Raw genomic sequence first — 22772 nt, forward strand, 5'->3', positions numbered from 1 at the left:
GAATAATGAACTTCGGGGGGGAAAGGCCATGCAAGGCCAATTCAATACTTAATGCTTCTTAAGTTCTTATCTAGGTCTATTTGATGGATACTCAGTCATGGGTTCAAGAAAGTAAATAAGCCAATGTCTGATATATAAGCACATACACTTGCACGAAAAGTCGACTGGGTTGCAGTTACTCTAATTTAAACATGAACAGAATGACAGACAAGGGAGAAAATTAGAAATTACATGCAAAAACAAAGATTTTCCCTTGTTTAAGCGTGCAATATCAAGTATCAAACTGAAGCTTCCCTTTCCAAACGTAACCTCTTGGGGCCTTTCTCCTCGTCCTGGCCACCAGTGATTCCCACCCTGCTTTCTTTGGCCTCCAGTGAACACCTTTTGTAAGGTTTAAATCCGGTTAGATGAGCCTTCAGATTTCGATGTCCAAGTCCAATAGTCAGCAGCCCTTCCTCCCCATCGTTTACACATCTAGGCACTACAGCATTTTTCTCCCCTTCTCGATAGCCAGAGCAGTAACCCCATGTTTTGCTGTTGAGATCTAACAGTGACGCATCTCCATCATTCTCATCTGGATCTTTCTTTTCTTCAGTATCTTCCTTCTGGTGCATCTTACTCTTCAGATCATGTGGAGGTGAGAAGCTCTGGGGCAATATCTCTCTGGTGAATAGTGCTTGAAACGCCAGCCGCCCCTGATAAAAGTAGTAAAACATGAATAGAGTGGAGATAAATGCAAAATACAATCATAATCTCTACTCTTCTGGGTTATAGGAATGCCATTAAATAATTATCAACAGAGAAGTATATTTATCTAGCCACCTCTTCGGAGACCTCTTTCCACGAATCACTCATGCTGCTGCTACTTCTGCTGCGGCGACAGTTCAACTCATAGGCTGGATGATTTACATCAGCTTCTTTTGGCTCTTCCTTGCCTTTCTCAGTCTTCTCTAATGCATCTGTCTCAATTTCACTGCTAGATGGTGTATTTGAACCGCATGAAGAACGGTCAACCTGTTTTCTGCTCTTTGTTTTGCCTGAATCCTGGACCTCAGAAGCTTTTGAATTTAACTCGTGATCAGTAACTTTTGGTCCAGTGTTTAGCTTTGTGCCTCCACTCTCTTCAGAATCTGATGATGACAACGATGGTGGTTTTGACGCAGAGTTTTGAGCTTGCACAGCTTCAGAGTGCTCCAGGTCCTGTATTTCACCTTGCAAAGGAGGATTATCAGGAGTTGTTTCCTTCCTTTCTGGCTTGGCTGGAGGAACTTGATCGGTATCTGCAGGCTGAATTGCAGTTGCAGAAGCAGGAGGGCAGGCAAAGGCAGTGTGAAGAGGAGCACATATGGGAAGTAGTCCATGTGCTGCCCACCATGCAGTTGCTGCTGCCACTGTAGCAGCGGCAATAGCTGCCATACTGGGAGCAGAGTTTATTTGCCCCGATTGGAAACATTCTAGGGCACATGCTGGAGAATCTGCAGAGCTCTCCACATTTCCATAGGGCCAAAAGGTAGCTGCAAAGCTTGCTGCAGCATGGGCTGCCGGGTTTTGTAGCAGAGTAGATACAACGGGACTCGAAAATGTGGAGGATATGGGGAGAAATGATCTGTAGTCATCTTGATTATGATGAATCGGGGTAAATGGAGGAAAAAATGGAAATGATTGATGCATAGAGGATCTTGGCAAATTAGTTGGATGATCAGTGGTAGTGGATCCAGCAGGATGTGAGTATAAAATGGGACACGCTGGAATATCTCCTACCGGATGAAACATGGAATCCTGAAATGACAAATCAGAGGGAGTTTCCATACATGTTCCCAGGCTCCCATCTAGAACGTGTACAGGGACATGCCTTGGATAGTTCTGCATGGTTTGCATCCCATCTGTTCGCAATGCTCCAGTAAAATCATCTGATTTCTTTTGCTGAAACAATATCTCATGCAAGGAGCAAGCATTTTCTGATTTTGAAGCTTTAACAGTGCCATTATCCAAAACTGTCTGATTGGCATCAGAGCTGTCCAACTTTTGATTTGCTTCATGCTCGACAGTGATAAAGGATTCATTGCATGCATCATGATTTCCCTTCTTCGGTGAAGGTACAAACTCCCTGAAAGAGCTAGTCTTTTTGAGAACCTCTAGTGCTGGTACACAATTCTTGTTGACTGAAGCTACAGAGGAACAATGAGCTTCTTGGAGAAGGGTAAATACTTCTGAGCAATTGTCATCCTGATTTTCCTTAGCACTGGTTGGCCTCTCATCTCCATTAGGTTTCTGTAGAATGTACAATAAAAAAAATCGTAATGAAGGGGAAGGAACAACTGAGTGAACAAGGAGGGAAAAAGAAAATGATAGTTCACCTCAGGACGTGGTTCTTTCTCCAAATCTGAAACTTTCCTACAATGTGGAGAAGAAGTTGAAGTTAAAAGCTTTCCATCCCTTGCTCCTGCCTGTGATGTGGGAGGACCCACACCTGTCTTTCGAGGATAAGGATTGCTTGGTTTCCTTTTGGGACGTGGTGGTGGAATGTCTATTTCAAGTGCTTCTCCTATCGGAACACCTTTAGCAACAGCCTCCTTCTCCAACTGCAAGTGAGATATTTGTTAACACCTCAACGGAGAATAAATTACATGAAAAAAAATCAGCTCCACAACATGGCAAGAGTCCACAATCGAAGGTAAGACCTCAGCACGGAAATAGTTTATTATCAGACAAGAGTATTTCTAAATATTCTCATATAAGGCATGCAACTTTATTCTATGAACTCAGAAGAAGCATGTTATTTTGGTTGAGAAAGAATAGGATTGAAACCAAATAGTAACATATCTAAGACCTTTCAGTATCAAAACACGGTAAAAAAGGCAGTTATATATTGCCAAAATAAGTCAGATAAGATGCATTACGTTTCAGCAGAAAGTTTTTGCTACCTCAGTAATCCAATTGTGCCACTTTATCCCACAACCCATCGCCTAAAATGTTGCTGGATGAGATGAGAATTTTATGAGATGACATCTCCATGCCCCTAAACATCATTCAATGTAGTTCCTAGGTCTAAATCTCCATGTTAACGACCCAAAAATAACCTAGGCCTGCTATACTATTTGGTGCACATACAAAAGAAGAGGAATAATCGTGATGGATAAACTGCCTCAATATGCAGCACTAAAACACCTGATGTTCAAGAGTTTCCATGAGATCTTACAAAAAAAAGCACACCCATGCTCAAAAAGAAAAGAAAATATGCTATTCAGATAGCATCCTCCTACACTTGCTCATTTTGCCATCTCATGCAGATGTGTTTGCTCATGTGACCCCCCACCTCCTCCGAAGTAGATGTTTACTCTTACCATTTATAAGTTTCATTGAAATAAGCATAGGAAAATGGGAGGGATTTTCGATACCCGTTCCTTTCATTTATTAAAAATATAATCTCCCCTCTTAAACTCCTTGAACTCCTAATCTTGCAATTCCTCACAAAACTATCCATCCTCAATCATGTGGCCCTCTTTCAAATCATAAAATACAGTAGTTTAGTTCGCTAGTCCCTCCTTGTCAGTTGAATATGCTGTAAAATTAGTTTACCTATAATCTATAAAGAGTACATCTGCGCATACACTCACTCAGTACTGTTCCTATACTTGCTACTGTTCATATAACAAAAAAAAAAAGGGGGACTGGTTTGGCCAAGTAGTCATCTTGACTCCTTGGCCAAACCAGCCCCCCCTTAATATCAGAACAGCAAAATACATATGGAGATGAAGTTGAGACAGATAGAAACAGACCATGGTATTTCTCATGGGCACATTTTGGTGTAATTTTCACTGAATATCAGAACAGCAAAATACATATGGAGATGAAGTTGAGACAGATAGAAACAGACCATGGGATTTCTCATGGGCACATTTTGTTGTAATTTTCACTGAAAATACTCAGAATATTGAATGATTAGGCAGGACAATGAATGGTAACAGCTATGCCATTCTTTGGTAGTTTACTGACCATACACCAGGTAATAGAAACTCAATCCAGATGGAAAGAGCTGAACTATTTTTCACATTTCAATACTAATCAATGTTGGCATCATGCTCGGCAGCTTGTTTTCAACATCTTATATAAAGGTTCAGTGACTCCAAATTTAACAAATAAGAATCTCATTTTTTTTTTTTGGTAAGATGAAAACCTTCATGTGGTAATTGGCTCTTACATCTTTCACATAAGCCTTCATATCATCAAACTCCATTCAACGTTTTCTAATTTATATCAAAGATAAGCAACAAATCAAGGTAAACTGAAGAAGGGAACTATTGTTTATGATCCAAACAGAAAGTCCAATCAATATAGTTCGCCATTTCATTGTTTTTCAGTTAGTATTCAATGATATTGGAAACCCCCTCCCCATTTCAGTCCTTGTGTTTGTGTTACTTTGGCAAACAAGCCCCTGAAAGAAAAACTTCATCAAATGTACCTATATTTGCCAAATTTCATCAATTCAACCCAGTTGGATTAAATTGTAAACAAACTGTGATGAATTTACCCTAGAGGGAGAGACCACGTTGTTTACAATTCAGACCAATCAGGTTGAATTCATGAAAAGTGATGAATACAGGGTGATTTTGATTATAATTCTTTACAAAGGCTTGTTTTCCAATTCGACACAAACAGGGAAACATGAGGGATTTTCCCAATGGTTATTATCATGCAACACATAGATTTTACGTCTGATACTTAAAATGGATAAAGAGATAAAATAGTCCCATTAGCATTTTATGAAACCTTCACAAAAATAGCCCACCTCCATCTCTGGCCTAAAAAAATTGAAGGAAATCTAACAGTAAAGAATCATATGTTAAGTGTGGAAAAGAGTATACTTTATTAACCAGAATATCATACAATACAAATAAAATTAGGGGCTATTTCTTGGTCGAATGGTAAAAGGCTCATGCCGGTTGCAGTTTTCACATTTAAGAGCAGCAACTTTTTTGCAAAAATGTTGAAAGAATGGTAATACTCTGAATTTTCACTTCTAAGACACTAGTTGAGTGAATCATATCTTGTTGCTTCTATAACAAAGTAACATAGTTAAAAATACATCCAATATGGACTGACCAAGTCTGGGACTGCAAATTGGAACATACATGCTCTGCCTAGCACAACTAATATCAAGGGTTCTTGCAATTATAGAGGACTAAGGATCACAATAGCAGAAATAGAAATAGTACAACTAATTCAACCAATGATAAGGAGATTGTATATCTTCAAACTTCGCTAGCTTGGGATAGCCATCTCTGTCCACATTGTCACTTCATTTGAAGCTCTAATAAAATTGGTTAAAATGTTGGAAGTTGTTCTTTAACTCTTTTTAAAAAATCTGTTTTGTCTTTTAATTTACTTTTGGAAAACAGCCTTATGCTGATAACAAATATTTCCTAGTCCTCATTGAAATTGTTCTGGTACTCTGCTCTTCCATGAATAACTAGAAGAAACATTTTCTTTTAAACAAAAAATGGGGTCACCCTCCAACTGAGACAGCACAAGTCTGTTGGTTAGTAGAGAAAGTGTGCCCCCCTTAAACAAACTTTCCTAAATATACCTAACATGGGTCCTAATGTCAAAATCCACAGTTAAGCAACAAAAAACAGCCAAGACCTACTTAAGTGACTGGACGAGGCCAGTAGGCCACATAATTTCATGGGTGAATGTTAACGAAATTGCTTAGCAAGTTCACTATTGTCACAAATCACAGATCCAGATTTCCCAGGTGCCACTGCCAAAAAGATCACCAATCTCCTCTATATTGTTCATTATAAATTCCAAGTTACTGATTTCTACATAATTGAGTAGAAACAGTATGACCATATGAAAGTATGCTAGACCCTTCTAAACTCCAGTAGGATTCTTTCTTAGAAGTTAGTGCCTTTCTACAAGATGTAACTCTATAAACCAGTTGATGTTGATTGAAGGTTTTGTGGCTTGGGATGGCACAACACATTGTCCAGATATAATCTTCATAACAGCATGAACTACAAAGATTACTATTAAAAAATGGTAAGAAAAGACAACAAAGTCATCTGCACCTCCATATGTCAGCACAAAGATATCAACAGCATCATGGATTACAATGAACTTCCACCTGATGATATATGAACAAATCAAAGTAGATATATTGACAAGCACATATGGTGATCTTGATGACATTCAAAAGTGGAAGGTCATCAAAATACATTGTCAGAAATTTCAGATACTCCAGTCCAGGTCTAGTAAACAACCAAAATGAAACTTCCAAACCCTCAAGAATTATTAGAAGCATATTTGTTAAATAAAAATCTCCATGCTCATTTAAAACCTTAGATGATCAATAGTTCAATTTCTAGATGGTTCTGAATTTGTCCGAAGTAGAAAATGCTGGCTGGCATGAGCCTAAATTCTCCATGCATACCTAAAGAGACTAAAAGGGATCAATATGAAGTTTGCATATTGTAACAGCCAAAGGTGCCACCTACATGGCTACAGAGACTAAAAGGGCACAAATTATACAAAATGCATATTTTCCCTTATAGTTAACTCGCTAATTAGATAGATATTTTTAATCAAAGATATTGACTGGTGGCATGTACGCTGCTTGAAATCCTAATGTGGCTATTTTCCTTCTATGAGAGTCTAAACACAATGCGTAAGAACTAGTACTATTTGAGCATAAAAAAAGTGTTTCAAACACCCCCTATTCTTTTCTCTAACTTTCCCTGACTACTTAAAAACCAATCATCTTTAGAGACTAAATATTTTATGGGAGGATGTTCTTGATTGGGGGGGGGGGGGGGGGTGGCAATCTTCCTCAAAAAGTCATGTTAAATATACTCAACTCTTATGCATGGATCTTGTCAATTATAATTTCAAAAAAGTCCCAGCAAATAGTCCACCACTGTCAATCTCTCAAAAACTTTGATAAGCTGTGTGGGTATTGTGCAACAAGCATGTGTAAGAACAACATATACACTCTAGTTGGTTCCAAGCACCAGAAACAGTTTCCTTCTAAAAGAGTGAACAGAAATTCAAATTACATATATGATGACAAAATAATCTTGAGGCATATAATTTAGATGGCACACAACTGAAGAATCAACGATGATGCGCCGAATCAAGAAATATAGAAGCAGAAAAATATACAGTTGATATAGAGGCAGGCAAATAGATACAGACCTTTGAAAAGAACTTCTGTGCATGACTTCTGATTTGCACGGCAGTCTTTGTACCAATATGTTCTGCATAACACCAAGATGAAAACACAAAGAGAGAAGAGTCCGATCTCCAATTAAGAGTAAAATAGAAAAGAACAGTTTTTCATGCATTCCTATAAGGAATATTCATAATTTCGTATCAACCACCCACTTTTATATTGAAAACACTTCATAAATTTACAATAAATCAGCCCGCATCAATATTAATTTTAAAAAATAAAACTGAAGAATATATGAAAATTAGACCTTCGATTCGCTGCCAAGCTCGTCCATAGAGCTTCAATGCCTCTAGGAACCTGTTATGCTCCTCCTCTGTCCATCTTTCTCGTTGCTTGGTTATTGTATATGGTTTCCTCGTCTATAATTAACACAACTTAATAATTCAGATTAGATTAAATATAAACATTCAAAACCAATACTATTTCAATTTGAAAGAAACAATTTAAAGATCAATAATATAATAATAAAAGTTACCTAATACTAATTTATTTATTTATTTTTTACCTTAATAACCAAGTCTTCTCCAGAGGAGCATGTATCCATTACCGGACCTTAAGCAGCTAACGCTGCTTCAAATCCTCGCTAACGAGCAACGGATAGAACAGAAGCCTCCCTTCATTTCTTGCACCACTCAATACTACCAATAAAGCCGTCGTCTTGTTTGAATTCCACAGAATCAGAAAATCCGCTACAACTGCAAACACCCAAACAAGATACTAACAATCGATAGAGATTCGTCTCTCTGTAATCCGTATGTATGTACGTATTACAACAGCTATAATTATACGTATACGTATAAATAAACTATAAAATACCACTTCCAGTATAGAGGTAGAGGCTTAGAGTATATGTACAATAAATCATTCAAGAACATAAAAGAATCCACCAGAACAGAGAGACGCTTCTCCGTTACAACTTAAAAGTAAATTCCTTTATTCAGAGTCCTCACCAAAACGAACACAAAGACTCCAATTCCTTCAAAAAACAAACAGAGAAAGAAAAACAGTGAAATCCGAATCAGTGATTAACAACAGCTTCCAATAATTTTTAACGGTAGACTATAATTGTTGCAGAGAAATATTTAAACAAATCTCGAATATTTTCACTGATTTAATGAGGCAAATCAACTGATAGAATTCTGAGAAAAAAAAAGGGTTCAAATTTCTCGGCAACCAAAGGGAAATGAAAAGAAACAAAACCTAGAAATGAGAGAAAGTACCTTGCGAGAAAGTCATGGTGAAGGAAAGCTGTACAAGTACGGATAGAGTTAGCGACCATGCACGCACGAACTCACCGGAAACTCACATGAAAACTCACTGTTCCCGGCAATGGTGGATCGGAAACTAGGAAAAAAAATTGAAAAGGCAAAAACTATGTCCTGCGAGAACTGATGAGGAGGGGAAGCGGCAGAGGGAAGAGAAAACCAATTTTCGGTAACCCCGAAGACACCAGAAACTACACCAAGGAACAATCTCAGCCACTATATTTTGTGGATTTATTTTTTTATTAATTTATATTATTTGAGGCTGCTATTGAAGTTGGCTGCCCAACTATGAGGGAGAGAGAGATGATGCCATGTGGCAATTATTTAGTAGCTGATTAGTCTAAATCACACCCCTGCACTTTCCCCCCATTTTTGCCCTCCTCTTTCAATCTCCAAATCTCCACCACAAAGTCCGTGGCTCTCTAAGGTTAATTCCGTAAAGTCGCATATCATGTCGGGGCTTCATTGGTGACGTGGCTCTTCTCTAAGGACCGGTTCCACACGGTACCGTTTACGGACGGGTAGATTGGAGGAAAGAAATGGTGTGTGCCAACGTGGCGGCTTACGGAGAAACAGAAGATGCGCACCACAGAACGAGGCTGGTGTTTTTTACTCCAGTGAATAGTCGAGTGCCGTTATCTTTGACTGCCGGGTTTTGTTTTGACTTGCTAAAGTTTCGTTATGGACGACGGTGTGATCAAGGTGATAGAAGTCCATGAATATCTTGGCCATTGAAGTTTTTTATTTTTCATTTCTTACCCTGTGTGAATCTTGAAGGGGCGCATACGCTGCGTTGCGTCAGACAGGGACAGTCTTGCTTTTGAGAGATGGGCTAGAAAACAGGCCCGATGGTGCAACTGGAAAGATGAGCTTGGGCCTCTTTTTCAAAACAATTGGTCCATGGTAGCTTTTCGGAGCGCACAACATCAAGCCTGGTAAACATATTTAGAAAATAAATCTAAAAATAAAATCATTAAAATTCTTCACAAAATTTTTATTGTAATTATTAAGTCTTAAAAAATAAAAATAAAAATCAAACCTTAAATTAAAGATGATAGTAGACAAATTGGATAAACATAATAAAGCACATTTTATTTAATAAAAATAAAATGAAAATTATATATTTTTTAAAACAAATTGAAAATCATGTCTAGCCATTTTGCATGCAATATAATAATAATAAAAAAGGGCTAATCTGGGAAAAAAATTAAAAAAATTTATAATAATATATAAACTTTATTTTCATTGAGTATTCATATATACAAACTAAAAATACCTCCGTAGTAGGTTCATATATAATAATATATACAATGATTGCTAATATATATATATATATATATATATATATGAAAATAAATGGTAAATTGAATAGTATTTAATGAAATAAAATAAGAAATAAAATTTTAATTATGTGATTATAATGAATATTGACTAATAATTTAAGAATAATATAATCACTATAAAAAAACAATATTTATTAATATTGTAAAAAAGAGTGTTATAAACTTATTTGAAAAAAGTTAAAATTAAATGGTATTTAATGGAATGACATCTTAAATATAATTTTAATTTTTTCTTAACAATTTATTTTAATTAAAAATTAATAAAAAATAAAAATAATAATAAAATGTTGTTTAAAAAGAAACTAGACACTCAGGTTAGGGTGAGCCAGTGCAAATGACTCACAAATAGAAGTTCTGGCGGATGTGAGCATGCAAGCTAGGCCTGCATGCCTGATTTTTTTTTTTCACGCATCACAAGTAATCTCCTAACTCATTGAACATCCTGCAAGCCCAATAAATATATAAGATACCGGCGAGATAACAAACATGCACAATAAAACTTGAACCCTGATGTAGAGAAAGGAAACAAATTCCTTCCACCGTTGGGCTATAGCTTTCTGGGCCTGCATGCTTGATCTTTAATTCTAGCTATGGTGAAAAATTCATCCGATCACTTTCGTATCTTATTTTTAACTCTTTTTTTTCAATTTTAAAATAAAATATAAATAAAATAAAATTTTAAATTAAAATTAATATTTCTAAAAATAAATGGATAAAAAATAAAGTCACAGGTAATATATGGTCTAAAATGTAATTTTTTTGCATGAATTTAAGATGAGTCATGTTTTTTTTCTTATTTTTTTATTTTTTTAATTGTATAGATATGCTACAAATTCAAATTATACATCCTTTAATTGACATCCAATTAATTTTTTGAATCTAATTAACGCCTTTAATTGTTAAGGATATTCAAAGAAAAGAAACTAACCCACAAAAAACAAACAGAACATATAAAGAATTAATTATTAAAATGAAAAAAATTCCATTTTACAATTCACAGAGTATGTACAATCCACTCGTCTATAGTAAAACACCCAGGATATTTGGTTTTGTTCTGGTTTAATTTAATTTAATATATAAGTGGATATGTCGGTAGCATGTACTAATTCTTATTTTTTACAGTAATTTTTATTTAAAAATATTTTAAAATTATATATTTTATTTTAAAAAAAATTATTTTTCATATTAATATATTAAAACAATCTAAAAATATATAAAATAATTAAATAATTAAATATTTTTTTTTCCAATTTCATGTAACGCGTGAGTGGCACGTTCGATTATGGTTCATAAAAAGATTACTCCACTGTCACCAGTGGTACGTTCGATTATGGTTCATAAAAAGATTACTCCACTGTCACCTATTTCATCCAGTCTTCCATTATAAATACTTTTGAAGCGGAATATTCATAAACGCCTCAGGTTTCTTCTATCTAAAATTGATTAACATCCTCAAAAAGCATTATGGCATCTTCAATAGAAAATCAAGCCAGTCAAGTTGATGAAGCAAAAGATGAACACTTTGGATATGCCATGCAACTAGCTTTGAGCTCAGTGCTACCCATGACTCTACACACGGCGATTCAGCTCGGCATCTTTGAGATCATAGCCAAAGCAGGTCCAGATGTCAAACTCTCTGCTTCAGATATCGCAGCCAAGATGCCCACAGATAACCCCGATGCACCAAAGATGCTGGACCGTATTCTAAGGCTCTTGGCTAGCCACCAAGTGCTTTGTTGTTTTGTCGATGGCTCGGAGAGATTCTACAGTCTGGCTCCTGTGTCCAAGTACTTTGTGCCCAACAAAAATGGTGTTTCTTTGGCCCCCTTCATGGCCTTGATTCAAGACAACGTCTTCTTACAGAGTTGGTTTGTCCCTCCCTATATATTGTCACATTTTCTCGACTTAATTTTTGCTTGCTTCAATTTACTATAATAATATTAGTAAACATTGTACCTCTTATCATCATTTCTCTCCCCTATCTTTCTCTATTTTGTTGATAAGGGCAGCTATCTAGTCTCAATGTTTATCCGTTTCCTGCTAGGTCTCAACTAAAAGATGCAGTTCTTGAAGGAGGAGTTGCGTTTGACAGAGTCCACGCAGTACATGCCTTTAAGTACCCTGGCTTGGACCCTAGGTTCAATCAGGTATTCAACACAGCAATGTACAACCAAACCACTGTTGTAATTGGAAATATGCTTGAGAAATACAATGGTTTCAAGAACCTGAAACAGCTGGTTGATATTGGTGGTGGCTTGGGACACACTATGAAGGCAGTAACCTCTAAATATCCCCAAATCAAGGGTATCAATTTCGACTTGCCACATGTTATAGAGCATGCGCCGGCCTATCCTGGGATGTCTTGTTCCTCCTCTCCTAACGTTTAATTTATGGTAATTGTTAAATTTTATTCTCTCTGATTCCGCTGATATATACTAGCTTATGTTTATGTCATTGATTAAGGTTAATCAAACGCTGTGGGAAAATTAAATTGAAAAAATGAGAGAATTTAGGAAAACATGATAACATGCTCCGTATTCATTAATTAATCCGCCTGAAACTTCAAACCTCATACGACCAAAATCTGAAATTTGAGGTGCCACAATCTAAAACATGACAAGCCACACATATACTTTACCCATAAAAATGTTTTCAGTGAACCCAAAAGAAAAGAAGAGAAGTTTGCAAAGCATCACAGGCTTTACAGGACAAGGCAAAGACTATACAACGAAAGACCTAGTCATAGATGTTGAACTGGTTTCTCATACAGGTGTGGAACACGTGGGAGGAGATATGTTTGAAAGTGTTCCCAAAGGAAATGCCATTTTCTTGAAGGTACCAAAAGTCTGACGGCATATAATCCACTTGATCAATTTTAGACACCAAAATCACTAATAACGACTACTGGATATATAATCTTATAGTGGATACTCCATGATTGGAGTGATGATCACTGCTTGAAGTTGTTGAAGAACTGCTACAAAGCTATTCCAGAGGATGGGAAGGTAATTGTTATGGAATCAGTTCTTCCGATCACGGCCAAGACAAGTCCTGCTGCGAAAGCGATCTCGCAACTTGATGTACTGATGATGTCTCAAAATCCAGGAGGGAAAGAACGGACTGAAGATGAATTCAAGACCCTGGCCACTGCAGCTGGATTCCGTGGCATCAAATTTGAAACCTTCGTTTGTAATTTTTGGGTAATGGAGTTCTTCAAGTAGATTACTGCTTAAAATTGCATTTTGCAGAAATTAGAGTATGCATTACCAGTTTCTACCATAATTGAAGCGTTCATGCTTGCCCGTGTAGAACGATATTTATGGAATAAATAAAATAGCTGTTCATCAGCTTTTAGCATTCCCAAGATAGAAGTTTGATGAGCTACATGTTTTGCAAATAGACTAGTTGCCATGCCTATATGGTGCCGTGGGTTAATGGTGTGTTTACGTGTCGTTATAAATTTATAGAAAAAATTATAAAAAATTTGAGAAATATTATTACAGTTTATAATATTTTTTTAAAAAATAAATTATAAAATTAAATTTTCAATCAATTTAATATTAAAAAATAGATAAAAATAATTTTAAAAATAAATCATAAAAAATAAAAAAAAATCATATAAAAAACACTACATCAATTTATAATATTTTATGATAAAATATATAATTATAATTCTTAACCAACTCAATATTAAAAAAATTAAAAAAATATAACAAAAAAATCAATATTAAAAAAATTAAAAAAATATAACCAAAAAAATCATGTGAAGAAACACTTTAGCCATTAATGATGTTTAAAAAAAAATACAAAGTTAAATATTTTCAATAAGCTCGATATGAAAAAACTAAATTCGACAGATAATTTTAGGAAAAAATCAATAAAAAAACATGTGGAAAAACACTGTTGTAAGAAAAAATCATGTGAGGAAATATTGTAGTAATTCATAATGTTTTTTTTAAGAAAAACATTATAAAGCTAAATTATCAACTAGCTGAATATGAAAAAAAAAACAAACTAAAATTGACAAAGACATTTCTGGAAAAAAAATAAAGAAAACAAAAAAAATCATATAAAAAAATACTGTAACAATCAACAATGTTTTAAAGAAAAAACTATAAAGCTAAATTCTCAAACAACTTAATATTAAAAAAATAAAATTAACAGAAATAATTCTGAAAAAAACACAAAAAAGAAAATTTTGGGAAAAAACCAAAAAAAATAAAAATAAAGAAATAAAGAAAAAACAGTTGGGGAAAGCCAAAGCTAAATTCTCAACCAGTTTAATATTAAAAAAATCAACAAAATAATTTAAAAAAAAAACATAGAGAAATATTGTAGCAAAACAAAAACAACGTGGAGAAAATATTGTAGCAATTTACAATATTTTTTTTAAAAAAACTACAAAGCTAAATCCTCAACTAGTTCAATATAAAAAAAAAACTGAAAATGACCATTTTGAAAAAAAAATTATAAAAAAAAACTCATATAGAAAAATATTATAGCAATTCATAATTGTTTTAAATGATAAAACTAAATTCTCAATCAGTTAAATATTAAAAAAATATATAATTTTTTTTAAAAAAGAAGTAAATCATGGGAAAAAATAAACATGTAAAAAAAATTAAAAAAACAAAATAAAAATATTAGTACAACAAAAATAAAAGCCATGGAAAAAGTTATATTATTTTTTCATATTTTTTAGAGTGTTTTTAATATTGTAATTTTGTTGCAACAATGCATTCCTATCCATGTATGAACGTAAAAGAAAAACTCCTCTCAATTAAGCCGTGTAAAAAGGATTTATGAGCAAATGAATTATACTAGAATTTCATACAAATGAATATGTTGAATAACAATAAGTGGTGATTGTGGATCCCAAATAATTATAAATGATCGGTGTATACTATGAGTGTTACGTAGAGGCATTGGAACTAACTCCGTACTAATAGCTGAAAGGAGCTTCATTGTTCATGAATCGTGATCTCTACATTTTTTTTCTTTTCATTTTTTTTTAAATTTGTTTCCTTAATTTTTTATTGAATTCTTCTCTGTCCTAATTTTATGAGGTAAAATGTTAAATTATTATAGAAAAATAATATTTAAAGAGAGAACTGTAATGTAAAACATGAAAAAAGATGCATGACCAATCTTAAAAGTCTTAAAATTTTGATTTTAATTCAAAATTTTATTTTATTTATTTATTAATCCTTAGATTTAAAAAAAAACTGCTAGAAAATAGCAAAATAGAAAGAAAGTTGTCACCCAATTACATTCCATACACAAAAAATAATAAAACAATCAAATAATAAAACAATCTTTGTGTTAGTGATTTTTTTTTTAGAATAGTTCAATGGAGAATCTCCTTATTTTTTAGTGTTGATTGGGATCCATTTTTTTTTTATTTGATTGGTTTTTATTTTTAGATTTTGGAGGATGTTTTGATGTTGTTAACTGCTCTTTAAGGATTATATTATATTTAAAGGTGTTTTCAAGCAAAAAAAATAAATTGAAAATTAAGTTTTGAGGGCTAAAAAACTTATCCTGATTTTTAATCTTCCGACGGATCAAACAATGCAGGTCACTTATCACTATAGGCAGCTTATCGCTATTTTTCTTAAAGAAACAAGCATCTCGTTTAATAATAAAAAACAAACCTATACCCACACTTTGGGAATTTTTATTTTTTTCCTTTCTCACTGTAACAATGCTTTGCTTTAATATATATAATTTTTAATTTCATCTTTCAATAATTTAATTTTTTATATATAATTTAATTATTTAATATGTAATTGGTAAAATTATACTTTATTTTTTAATTTTTTTTATATAAAGTTATCATGATCTTATGACATTAGTAATGATTTGAAAAAGTAACTCACATTGACTAGGATGGTTTTTTTATTTTTATTTTTTAACATTAAATTAACTGAAAATTAAATTTTATAATTTATTTTAATTATTTTTATTAGGTTATTAAGATTTCATAACTCAAATGATGAATTTGATAGATTTACATGAGATAACCCAATTCAATCTAATTTATAATCATCTAAATATTTTTTAAAAAATATCATTTAATACTTATTGTCTTAATATTTTAAAAAATATTATTTACTATGAATTATGTTTTGAGTTCATAATTATAGTTTTTATTTTAGCTAGAAATCACATTAGCAATACCTTGATTTTGTATATTAGAAAGAATTTGATTCAGTATATTATTATTTTTATAATTAAAAAAAATAGAATCCAATATTTATTATATTTTAATTTTATGATTAAAATAATTTTTATTAAAAAACATGTTAGTAATGTTTAATTATTATTTTTTACATTGGAAAAAAATAAATCCGAGATTTGTTTTAACATTAAAACTATCTAACAAAAGTGCACGTCTTCGTTGTCATTTGTGGTAGGTTAATTAAACTACTTCGAGGGTTATTACATTAGTTTACGAAATTTGGCATCATTTCCTAACCGATCATACTCTAACTCATACTAGAGGTGTCTGGTAACCGATCACGTCAAGAAAAGTCTGACAGGTGGATAAAGCTTTTCTTGTAAATATTCTAACTTATAAAATTATTTATAATAAAGGAAATAAAATTATTTCATTTGTCAAGCTTTTTCTGGTAAACTTACGACCACAGCTCTATTGATTGAAAATTAAAGTTAAAATTAAATGTTTTTAACTTGATTTTATACTAAAATATCTAAAACAATTCTAGAAATATTAATTAACTCATTTACAACGACAAATGACTGTATTTTATTGTAGTTTATAAAAGTGCGTTTGTTTTTATGTTAATTTTTAAAATCTTTTATTCTAAATAAAGTTTTTAAATAATTTTGTATTATTTTAATGTGATGATATTAGAAATAATTTTTTTAAAAATAAATTATTTAAATATATTTTAAAATAAAAAATTTAAGATAAAATGATTGGTTGTTTGATTTTTTTCGGTGGGTTTTTTATATTTTGAAATAGGTTTTAATTTTTTTTTAATAACTGTTATTGTTTTGATTTGTTTAACTTATTTGGAGTATGGCCATGGATGGAGATCAATCTTTTTCATAAAGGAAAAGACATTGTGGTGAACAGATTAAAATGATATTTTTCAAATTACTTTATTGTAGTTAGGTGGGTGATTGTTATTATTTTTTAAAATATTTTTTATTTGAAAATATATTAAAATAATATTTTTTATTTTTTAAAATTTATTTTTTATATTAGTGTATTAAAATAAAATGAAAACACTAAAAAATTATTATTATAAAATAAATTAAAACATAAAAAAATTAATTTTTTTTAAATACAAAAAATAAACAGCCTTTAAAAAAATAATATAGTGAAAGCTATATATATATATATTAGTGTCCACTTTGCTGCTAGGTGTTATCCAGCATGAATTCATAAATACCTATGTAATAGTTTGAGATTGAGGTGAATGATTTTTTTATAATTAAATTTATTATTATTATTAATTTTTAACATTAACATGTAAAAATCATTGAAAAAAAAGTTAAAAAAGTATCAATTTGGTACTTTTTAAAAAAAATCAAAAGCATTTTTTAAAAGTATCAAGAAACAAAAATAAAAGCACTCTTAAACTATCAAAATCTAAAATTTTAAATAAACTAGTTGACTGATTGGTGATACCAAATAAAATAATTGATAACATTTAACTTGTAGTATTTATGTAATAACCAATCATGTTAAAAAAAACTTTCCTATGAAAGTAACGTTATATTTATGGTGCTTGTGTAATAACCAATCACATCAAAAAAGAATTTATAGGAGAGTAGCATTATATTTGTGATGCTTGTGTAATAACCAATCACATCAAAAAAGTTTTTCTACGAGAGTTCATTTTTTTGATTATTTTCATGTTAGCTCTAATGATTTTTATCTTGTTCTTATATTTAAATATCAAAAAAATATTTAAAGAATGTTAAAAAACTCATTTACAACATCAACAAAATCTCTGATGACTGTATTTTTTATAAGATATTGTTATTACAACATATTTTTTTATTTTTTTATTGTAGTTTATAAGAGTATGTTTGTTGTTGTGTTAATTTTTTTTTAAATAAATATTTTAATGATTCTGTATTATTTTAAAGCATTTATATTAGATATATATATATATTAAAATATTATTTTAATATATTTTTAAATAAAAAAACAACGAATACTATAATTCTAAAAAATAACTTGTTAATTTTTGCGCCGATCAATTGATTTAAGATGAAATGATTGATTGTTTGATTTTTTTAACGTCGGTTTTTTATTTTATTTTATATTTTATTTTGAAATGAAGTTTGATTTTTGTTTTTGTATAATAGTCGTCGTTTTGGTTTGTTTAACTTATCTGGAGTACGGACATGGATGGAGATCAATCGTTTCCATGAAAGAAAAGACAAGATGATGAACAGATTATATATATATATATATATATAGTGTCACTTTGCTGCTACGTGTTATCAAGCATGAACACATAAATACCGATGTAATAGTTTGAGATTGAATGCTGTTTTTTTTATAATTAACTTTTTATTTTTATAATTTTTTATTTTTTAACATTAACATGTAAAAATCATAAAAAAATACTAAAGAAATATCAGTTTGCTATTTTTTTAAAGTCAAAAGCATTTTTAAAAGACACCAAGAAAAAAAAATAGAAGCACTCTCTAACACCACCTTTAAATAAATAAAATATAAATTTGGCAATTAAAACATATAAAATTAAAAATGAATTATTCAACAAAATAAATGAAATGTTAAACACAAAATATGCGGTTTTGTTTTAGTAAAGATATATTTATATTTTTCTTTATTAATAGATTGTTGTAGCAATAAATACCACATTTATTAAAAAAATTATTATTAATTCATATAAATAAAGTTAAAGATGAGGAAATGATTAGTACTTAAAAGTGTATTTTTATCATGGTTTTATATCATCATTTTGCACTTGAAGTACCAATAACTCCTTAACCAAAGCATGTTTTATAATAATATATCTAATAATATAAGATACCTTTAATTTGTGGTAAATGTCTACTTTTAATGCAGGCCTATCACATAAATAAAAGGATTGATTGATGACTTGAAGAACTTAAAGTGCAAGGATAAAGAGATGGCCAAACTTAGAAAAGAGATGTCGGTGCAATCCAAACCGGAACACTGTTCGGTAAATGGGTCATATCTGGAGCTATATATCTCAGATTTAGGTCCAATTTATATGGATAGAAAGGTAAGACATAGGCCTACAACTTTCATATGGAGCCCAAGATCTAAAAAGGCCATTATCAAGTCCAAATTGTAGCAACAACAAAGAAGCCCGAATCTGTCTTCCAGCCCGAGCACTGTTCGGTATTTTGGCCATATCTGGAGTTCTAGAAGTCCAAATGAGCTGAAGTTTTTACACAAGAAAGCTGAGACAATTGCCTACAACTTTCATGTTTGCAACTGGCTCCAGTTTTGACGTTATCAATGACGTTTTGGGCAGACAAGAGAAGATAAGGATTGTCACCAAGTCAAAAGTTGGTCACCCACTTATCAATTAGTCATCAAATCAATAGTTCCCATTTTTGGCCTATAAAAGGAGGCATTTGCCATGCATTTAGGCATCTTGGTGTCCTGATCAAGATCATGCTCTTCCTTTCTCTCTTTGTATTTTTTATGCTTTGTTTTCATTAATATTAAGTTTATGCCTTTCATTTCCTTTCCTTTACTTAGTTAACTTTTATGTTCTTATTTTGTTTATCTATTTTGCTTTCTTTCATTATGTCTAGCTAAGTTAATTATGTCAAGGTGAAAAGGTTACACTAATGGTGTAAGAATAAGTATAATGTAAACTTAATATGGACTTTAATGTTTGATACTAACATGTTTTATATTTGCTATCTTGTTCACTCTTTAATACTTTGCTTGTTAAATGACTAATCTTGATTTATGTTGTATAACACTTGGTACAACAAATGCTTGGCACTTTCATAGCCCATAATGTATGGTATAACCGACACCTGAGCTATGAAAGGAACTTGATTTGTTGTTAACATAAGTTATAATCATGAATGCTTGACGAGATTTACAAGTATTAGCATTAATTGAATAAGATGACTAATGTAATCATGTTAACAATATATAATCTGATTGGAACCTCCTTTGTGTGTGGTTTCCAATTCAATAATAAGAGTTTATACTATACTTGTTTGATATACCATTAGTGGAACCTCTAACCTTGACATTTGTTATTATCATTGTTTAATCGTTACATTAATATTCCATCTCAAAGTTCTCATCATCTTCTTCTTCTTCTCTTTCAAGACATCAATCTTTTAGTCGTGTAAGGAATCCTTGAGATAAGCAATGGAGGGGGTTACAATATTGCAAACAAAGTTTTAGGGACCACATTCAGAAAATATGAAGTGTTGGAGTTGAGTTTTCATTGGGTAATTTTTACCTTGTGGATTTAACCTTGCAAGCTGACATGCTATGAACCCTTTCTGTTCGGTGAAACATGTTTCTTCTACAATGCAACTAGAGTAATGTAATGACTTATGATGCTTTTAATGTTCGGTAACAAGTCACGTCAAAAAAGTGTCTGCCAGCTGGACAAAGCTTTCGTAGAATTGTACTAGATGCTTTAACTTGTAAAATTATTTACAATAAAAGAAATAAGATTATTTCATTGGTCCAACTCTTTCTCTAAATAGACGATGGGTTGCTTTCATACTAGCTCTATGATTGAAAATTAGTCTCCGAGTTCAATGTTTTTAACTTGTTTTCGTATTAATAAATTTATTTTTAACCGCAATATAATCTCTAATCTCTTTAAAAATACAAAAAGTAAATGAATAAAAAACAAAACTTACAGATCTTGATCTATTTTATTTTTTTTTTAATTTTTTTTACATTGCTAAATAGTAACACCATTTCCACTGAATTTTTTTTTTAAATATATTAATATCAAAATTAATTATTTTAGTAGTTGAAATGTAATCATCCGAGTACTTTAATTTTCCATAACTTTTGTTTTGCAATTTTCTCTATTATTTGAAAAGTAGAAACATAAATTTAAGATTGACTACAAAATTTTAAAATAACAAATATTAAATAATAGATAAACTAAAATTTTAAAGAGAATTTATTTTGCAACTTTCTCTCTTATATCTCAACATCTAGGGAGGGGTTGAAACGTAAAAAAATAAAATTTGACATTAAAATGCTAAATTTTAAAATAACAAAGATGAAAAAAATAAATAAACTAAAATTTTAGGGTGAAAATCAAAGTTTCCCGTGTCCATATTCAAATGGAATGTTTTTTAAGTTGGAATTCTTCTGTTAATTTCTTTTTATAACCACCAATAAAATTCTAATTTGTAAAATTAATTTTTAATTTATTATCGAAGTATTTACCAACACTTTGTATATGTGAAGGAATATAAATTGAAAGCAATCTCAACATATAAAACTATTTTAATGTAATTTAAAATGATAAAATAAAAAATAAAAAAACCCTAATCAAAATGAAAAAATTACACCGAGTTTATATAAATTGTATAACGAATAATTATGCAACTGGATCAAAAGTAATAGATACACCACCTTGTTTCTTTTCCATGTATTTGGTATTTAGTTAGCAATTTTATATATTACCATCTTTACTATAATAACAGGATAAGCTTAGCTTCTTCATTGTTTATGTGAAGTGTGAAAGCATAATTTTAAAATTCAATCTTATCAAGTGATCAGGTTATGGGTTAGATGGGTTGATCCAGGTCAACAAAAAAACACCTGTATAAAACACCTAATTAGTTATAATGTAATACTTATATAAACCAAATTTAAATTATAAACTAACAACATAAATTAAATTCAATATCCAAAACACAAACCAAATATAAATTCTAAATATTTAAAACAAAACATCCAACTATATAAATTCTAAAATATTTAAAACAAAACATCCAACAACATACATTCTAAATCAATAACACATTCACTTTTGTTGAATGAACACATTAAGTTTTTTTTTTTTTTATATCCATAGGAGCAAAATTTGGATCAAATATCGATAGAATTGAGCCAATCTCGTCAACACCTAATAAATCATCAGCATGCTCCTTTGAAACTTCATCATCACAATCATCTTCAATATTATTAACATTTATGACATCTACATTTCAAATATAATTAATAAATAAATATTATATGTTAAACAATGCTTTATTTTAAATAATATTTATCACTAAATAATCAATCATTAATTATCATAATCTAAAGTATCTTGTATGATCATAGTTGATAGAGTGTGGTGAAAACTCTCTGCTTCTTCAGTTGTCAAAATTAACGGGTCATCTTTTACTATCTAATTTTCAATGTCACAAATTGTCTCAACATTAATTGGATAATAACTTCATCCTTTCCAATAATTCCTATATATTAAAAGTGAAGATAAACACAATATAAGTATTAATAATGCTACTAGACAAGATAAAATAATATTTAAAGAATTAGAGAAAAGAAAAATACTTTTGTTTCAATCTTAGATTGTAGTGAACGTAAACAAGGTCATTAAGCCTTCGGTGCTCCAATCTATTTCTCTTATTGGAATGAATATGTTTAAACATGCTCAAATTTCTCTTGCATCCTGAAAAGCTACAAAATTGACTCAAGACTCGTATAGGCAACTATTGTAGATTTGGAACATTGGTTCCATATGTCATCCACCCTTCATCTATGCAAAAAAAAAAAAAGTAAGAGTGTAAGATTATGTCAAATAATATTTTCAAATATAAAAATTATATACCTAGAGGCATAAGAGTGCAATTATTTATTGCAGATACTTGACCAAAGTCATGTTTAGTTTTCCTAAACAACTTCATTTCACTTGTAATCTTACTTTACAATGGTAGATTTTCATG

General features: G+C 31.1%; 2 protein-coding genes across 7 annotated transcripts; one reads left to right on the forward strand and one right to left on the reverse strand.

The window, feature by feature from the left end:
* Positions 1-102: 102 nt before the first annotated feature.
* Positions 103-8744, reverse strand: LOC105126240 (protein LHY-like). Of its 5 annotated transcripts, none has more exons than XM_011027050.1 (8): positions 8452-8744; positions 8182-8207; positions 7737-7926; positions 7479-7590; positions 7195-7256; positions 2358-2582; positions 823-2271; positions 103-695 (listed from the first exon to the last, which is right to left on the reverse strand). In XM_011027050.1, exons 3-8 carry the CDS (start codon positions 7773-7775, stop codon positions 279-281), a joined length of 2304 nt encoding a protein of 767 aa, XP_011025352.1. In that variant the 5' UTR covers positions 7776-7926; positions 8182-8207; positions 8452-8744; the 3' UTR covers positions 103-278. The 5 variants fall into 5 exon arrangements, with proteins under 5 accessions (XP_011025352.1, XP_011025353.1, XP_011025354.1 ...); XM_011027051.1 differs by having other exon boundaries at positions 8119-8207; XM_011027052.1 differs by having other exon boundaries at positions 8432-8744.
* Positions 8745-11245: 2501 nt separating this feature from the next.
* Positions 11246-13200, forward strand: LOC105126241 (caffeic acid 3-O-methyltransferase-like). 2 transcript variants are annotated; one of them, XM_011027055.1, is made up of 4 exons: positions 11246-11707; positions 11884-12194; positions 12610-12674; positions 12764-13200. In XM_011027055.1, the coding sequence occupies exons 1-4, from the start codon at positions 11304-11306 to the stop codon at positions 13058-13060; spliced, it is 1077 nt and encodes a 358-aa protein (XP_011025357.1). In that variant the 5' UTR covers positions 11246-11303; the 3' UTR covers positions 13061-13200. The 2 variants fall into 2 exon arrangements, with proteins under 2 accessions (XP_011025357.1, XP_011025358.1); XM_011027056.1 differs by having other exon boundaries at positions 11884-12191; positions 12607-12674.
* The last annotated feature ends 9572 nt before the right edge of the window (positions 13201-22772 follow it).

Source organism: Populus euphratica, unplaced genomic scaffold, assembly GCF_000495115.2.
Source record: "Populus euphratica unplaced genomic scaffold, PopEup_1.0 scaffold75.1, whole genome shotgun sequence".
Taxonomy (NCBI): domain Eukaryota; kingdom Viridiplantae; phylum Streptophyta; class Magnoliopsida; order Malpighiales; family Salicaceae; genus Populus; species Populus euphratica.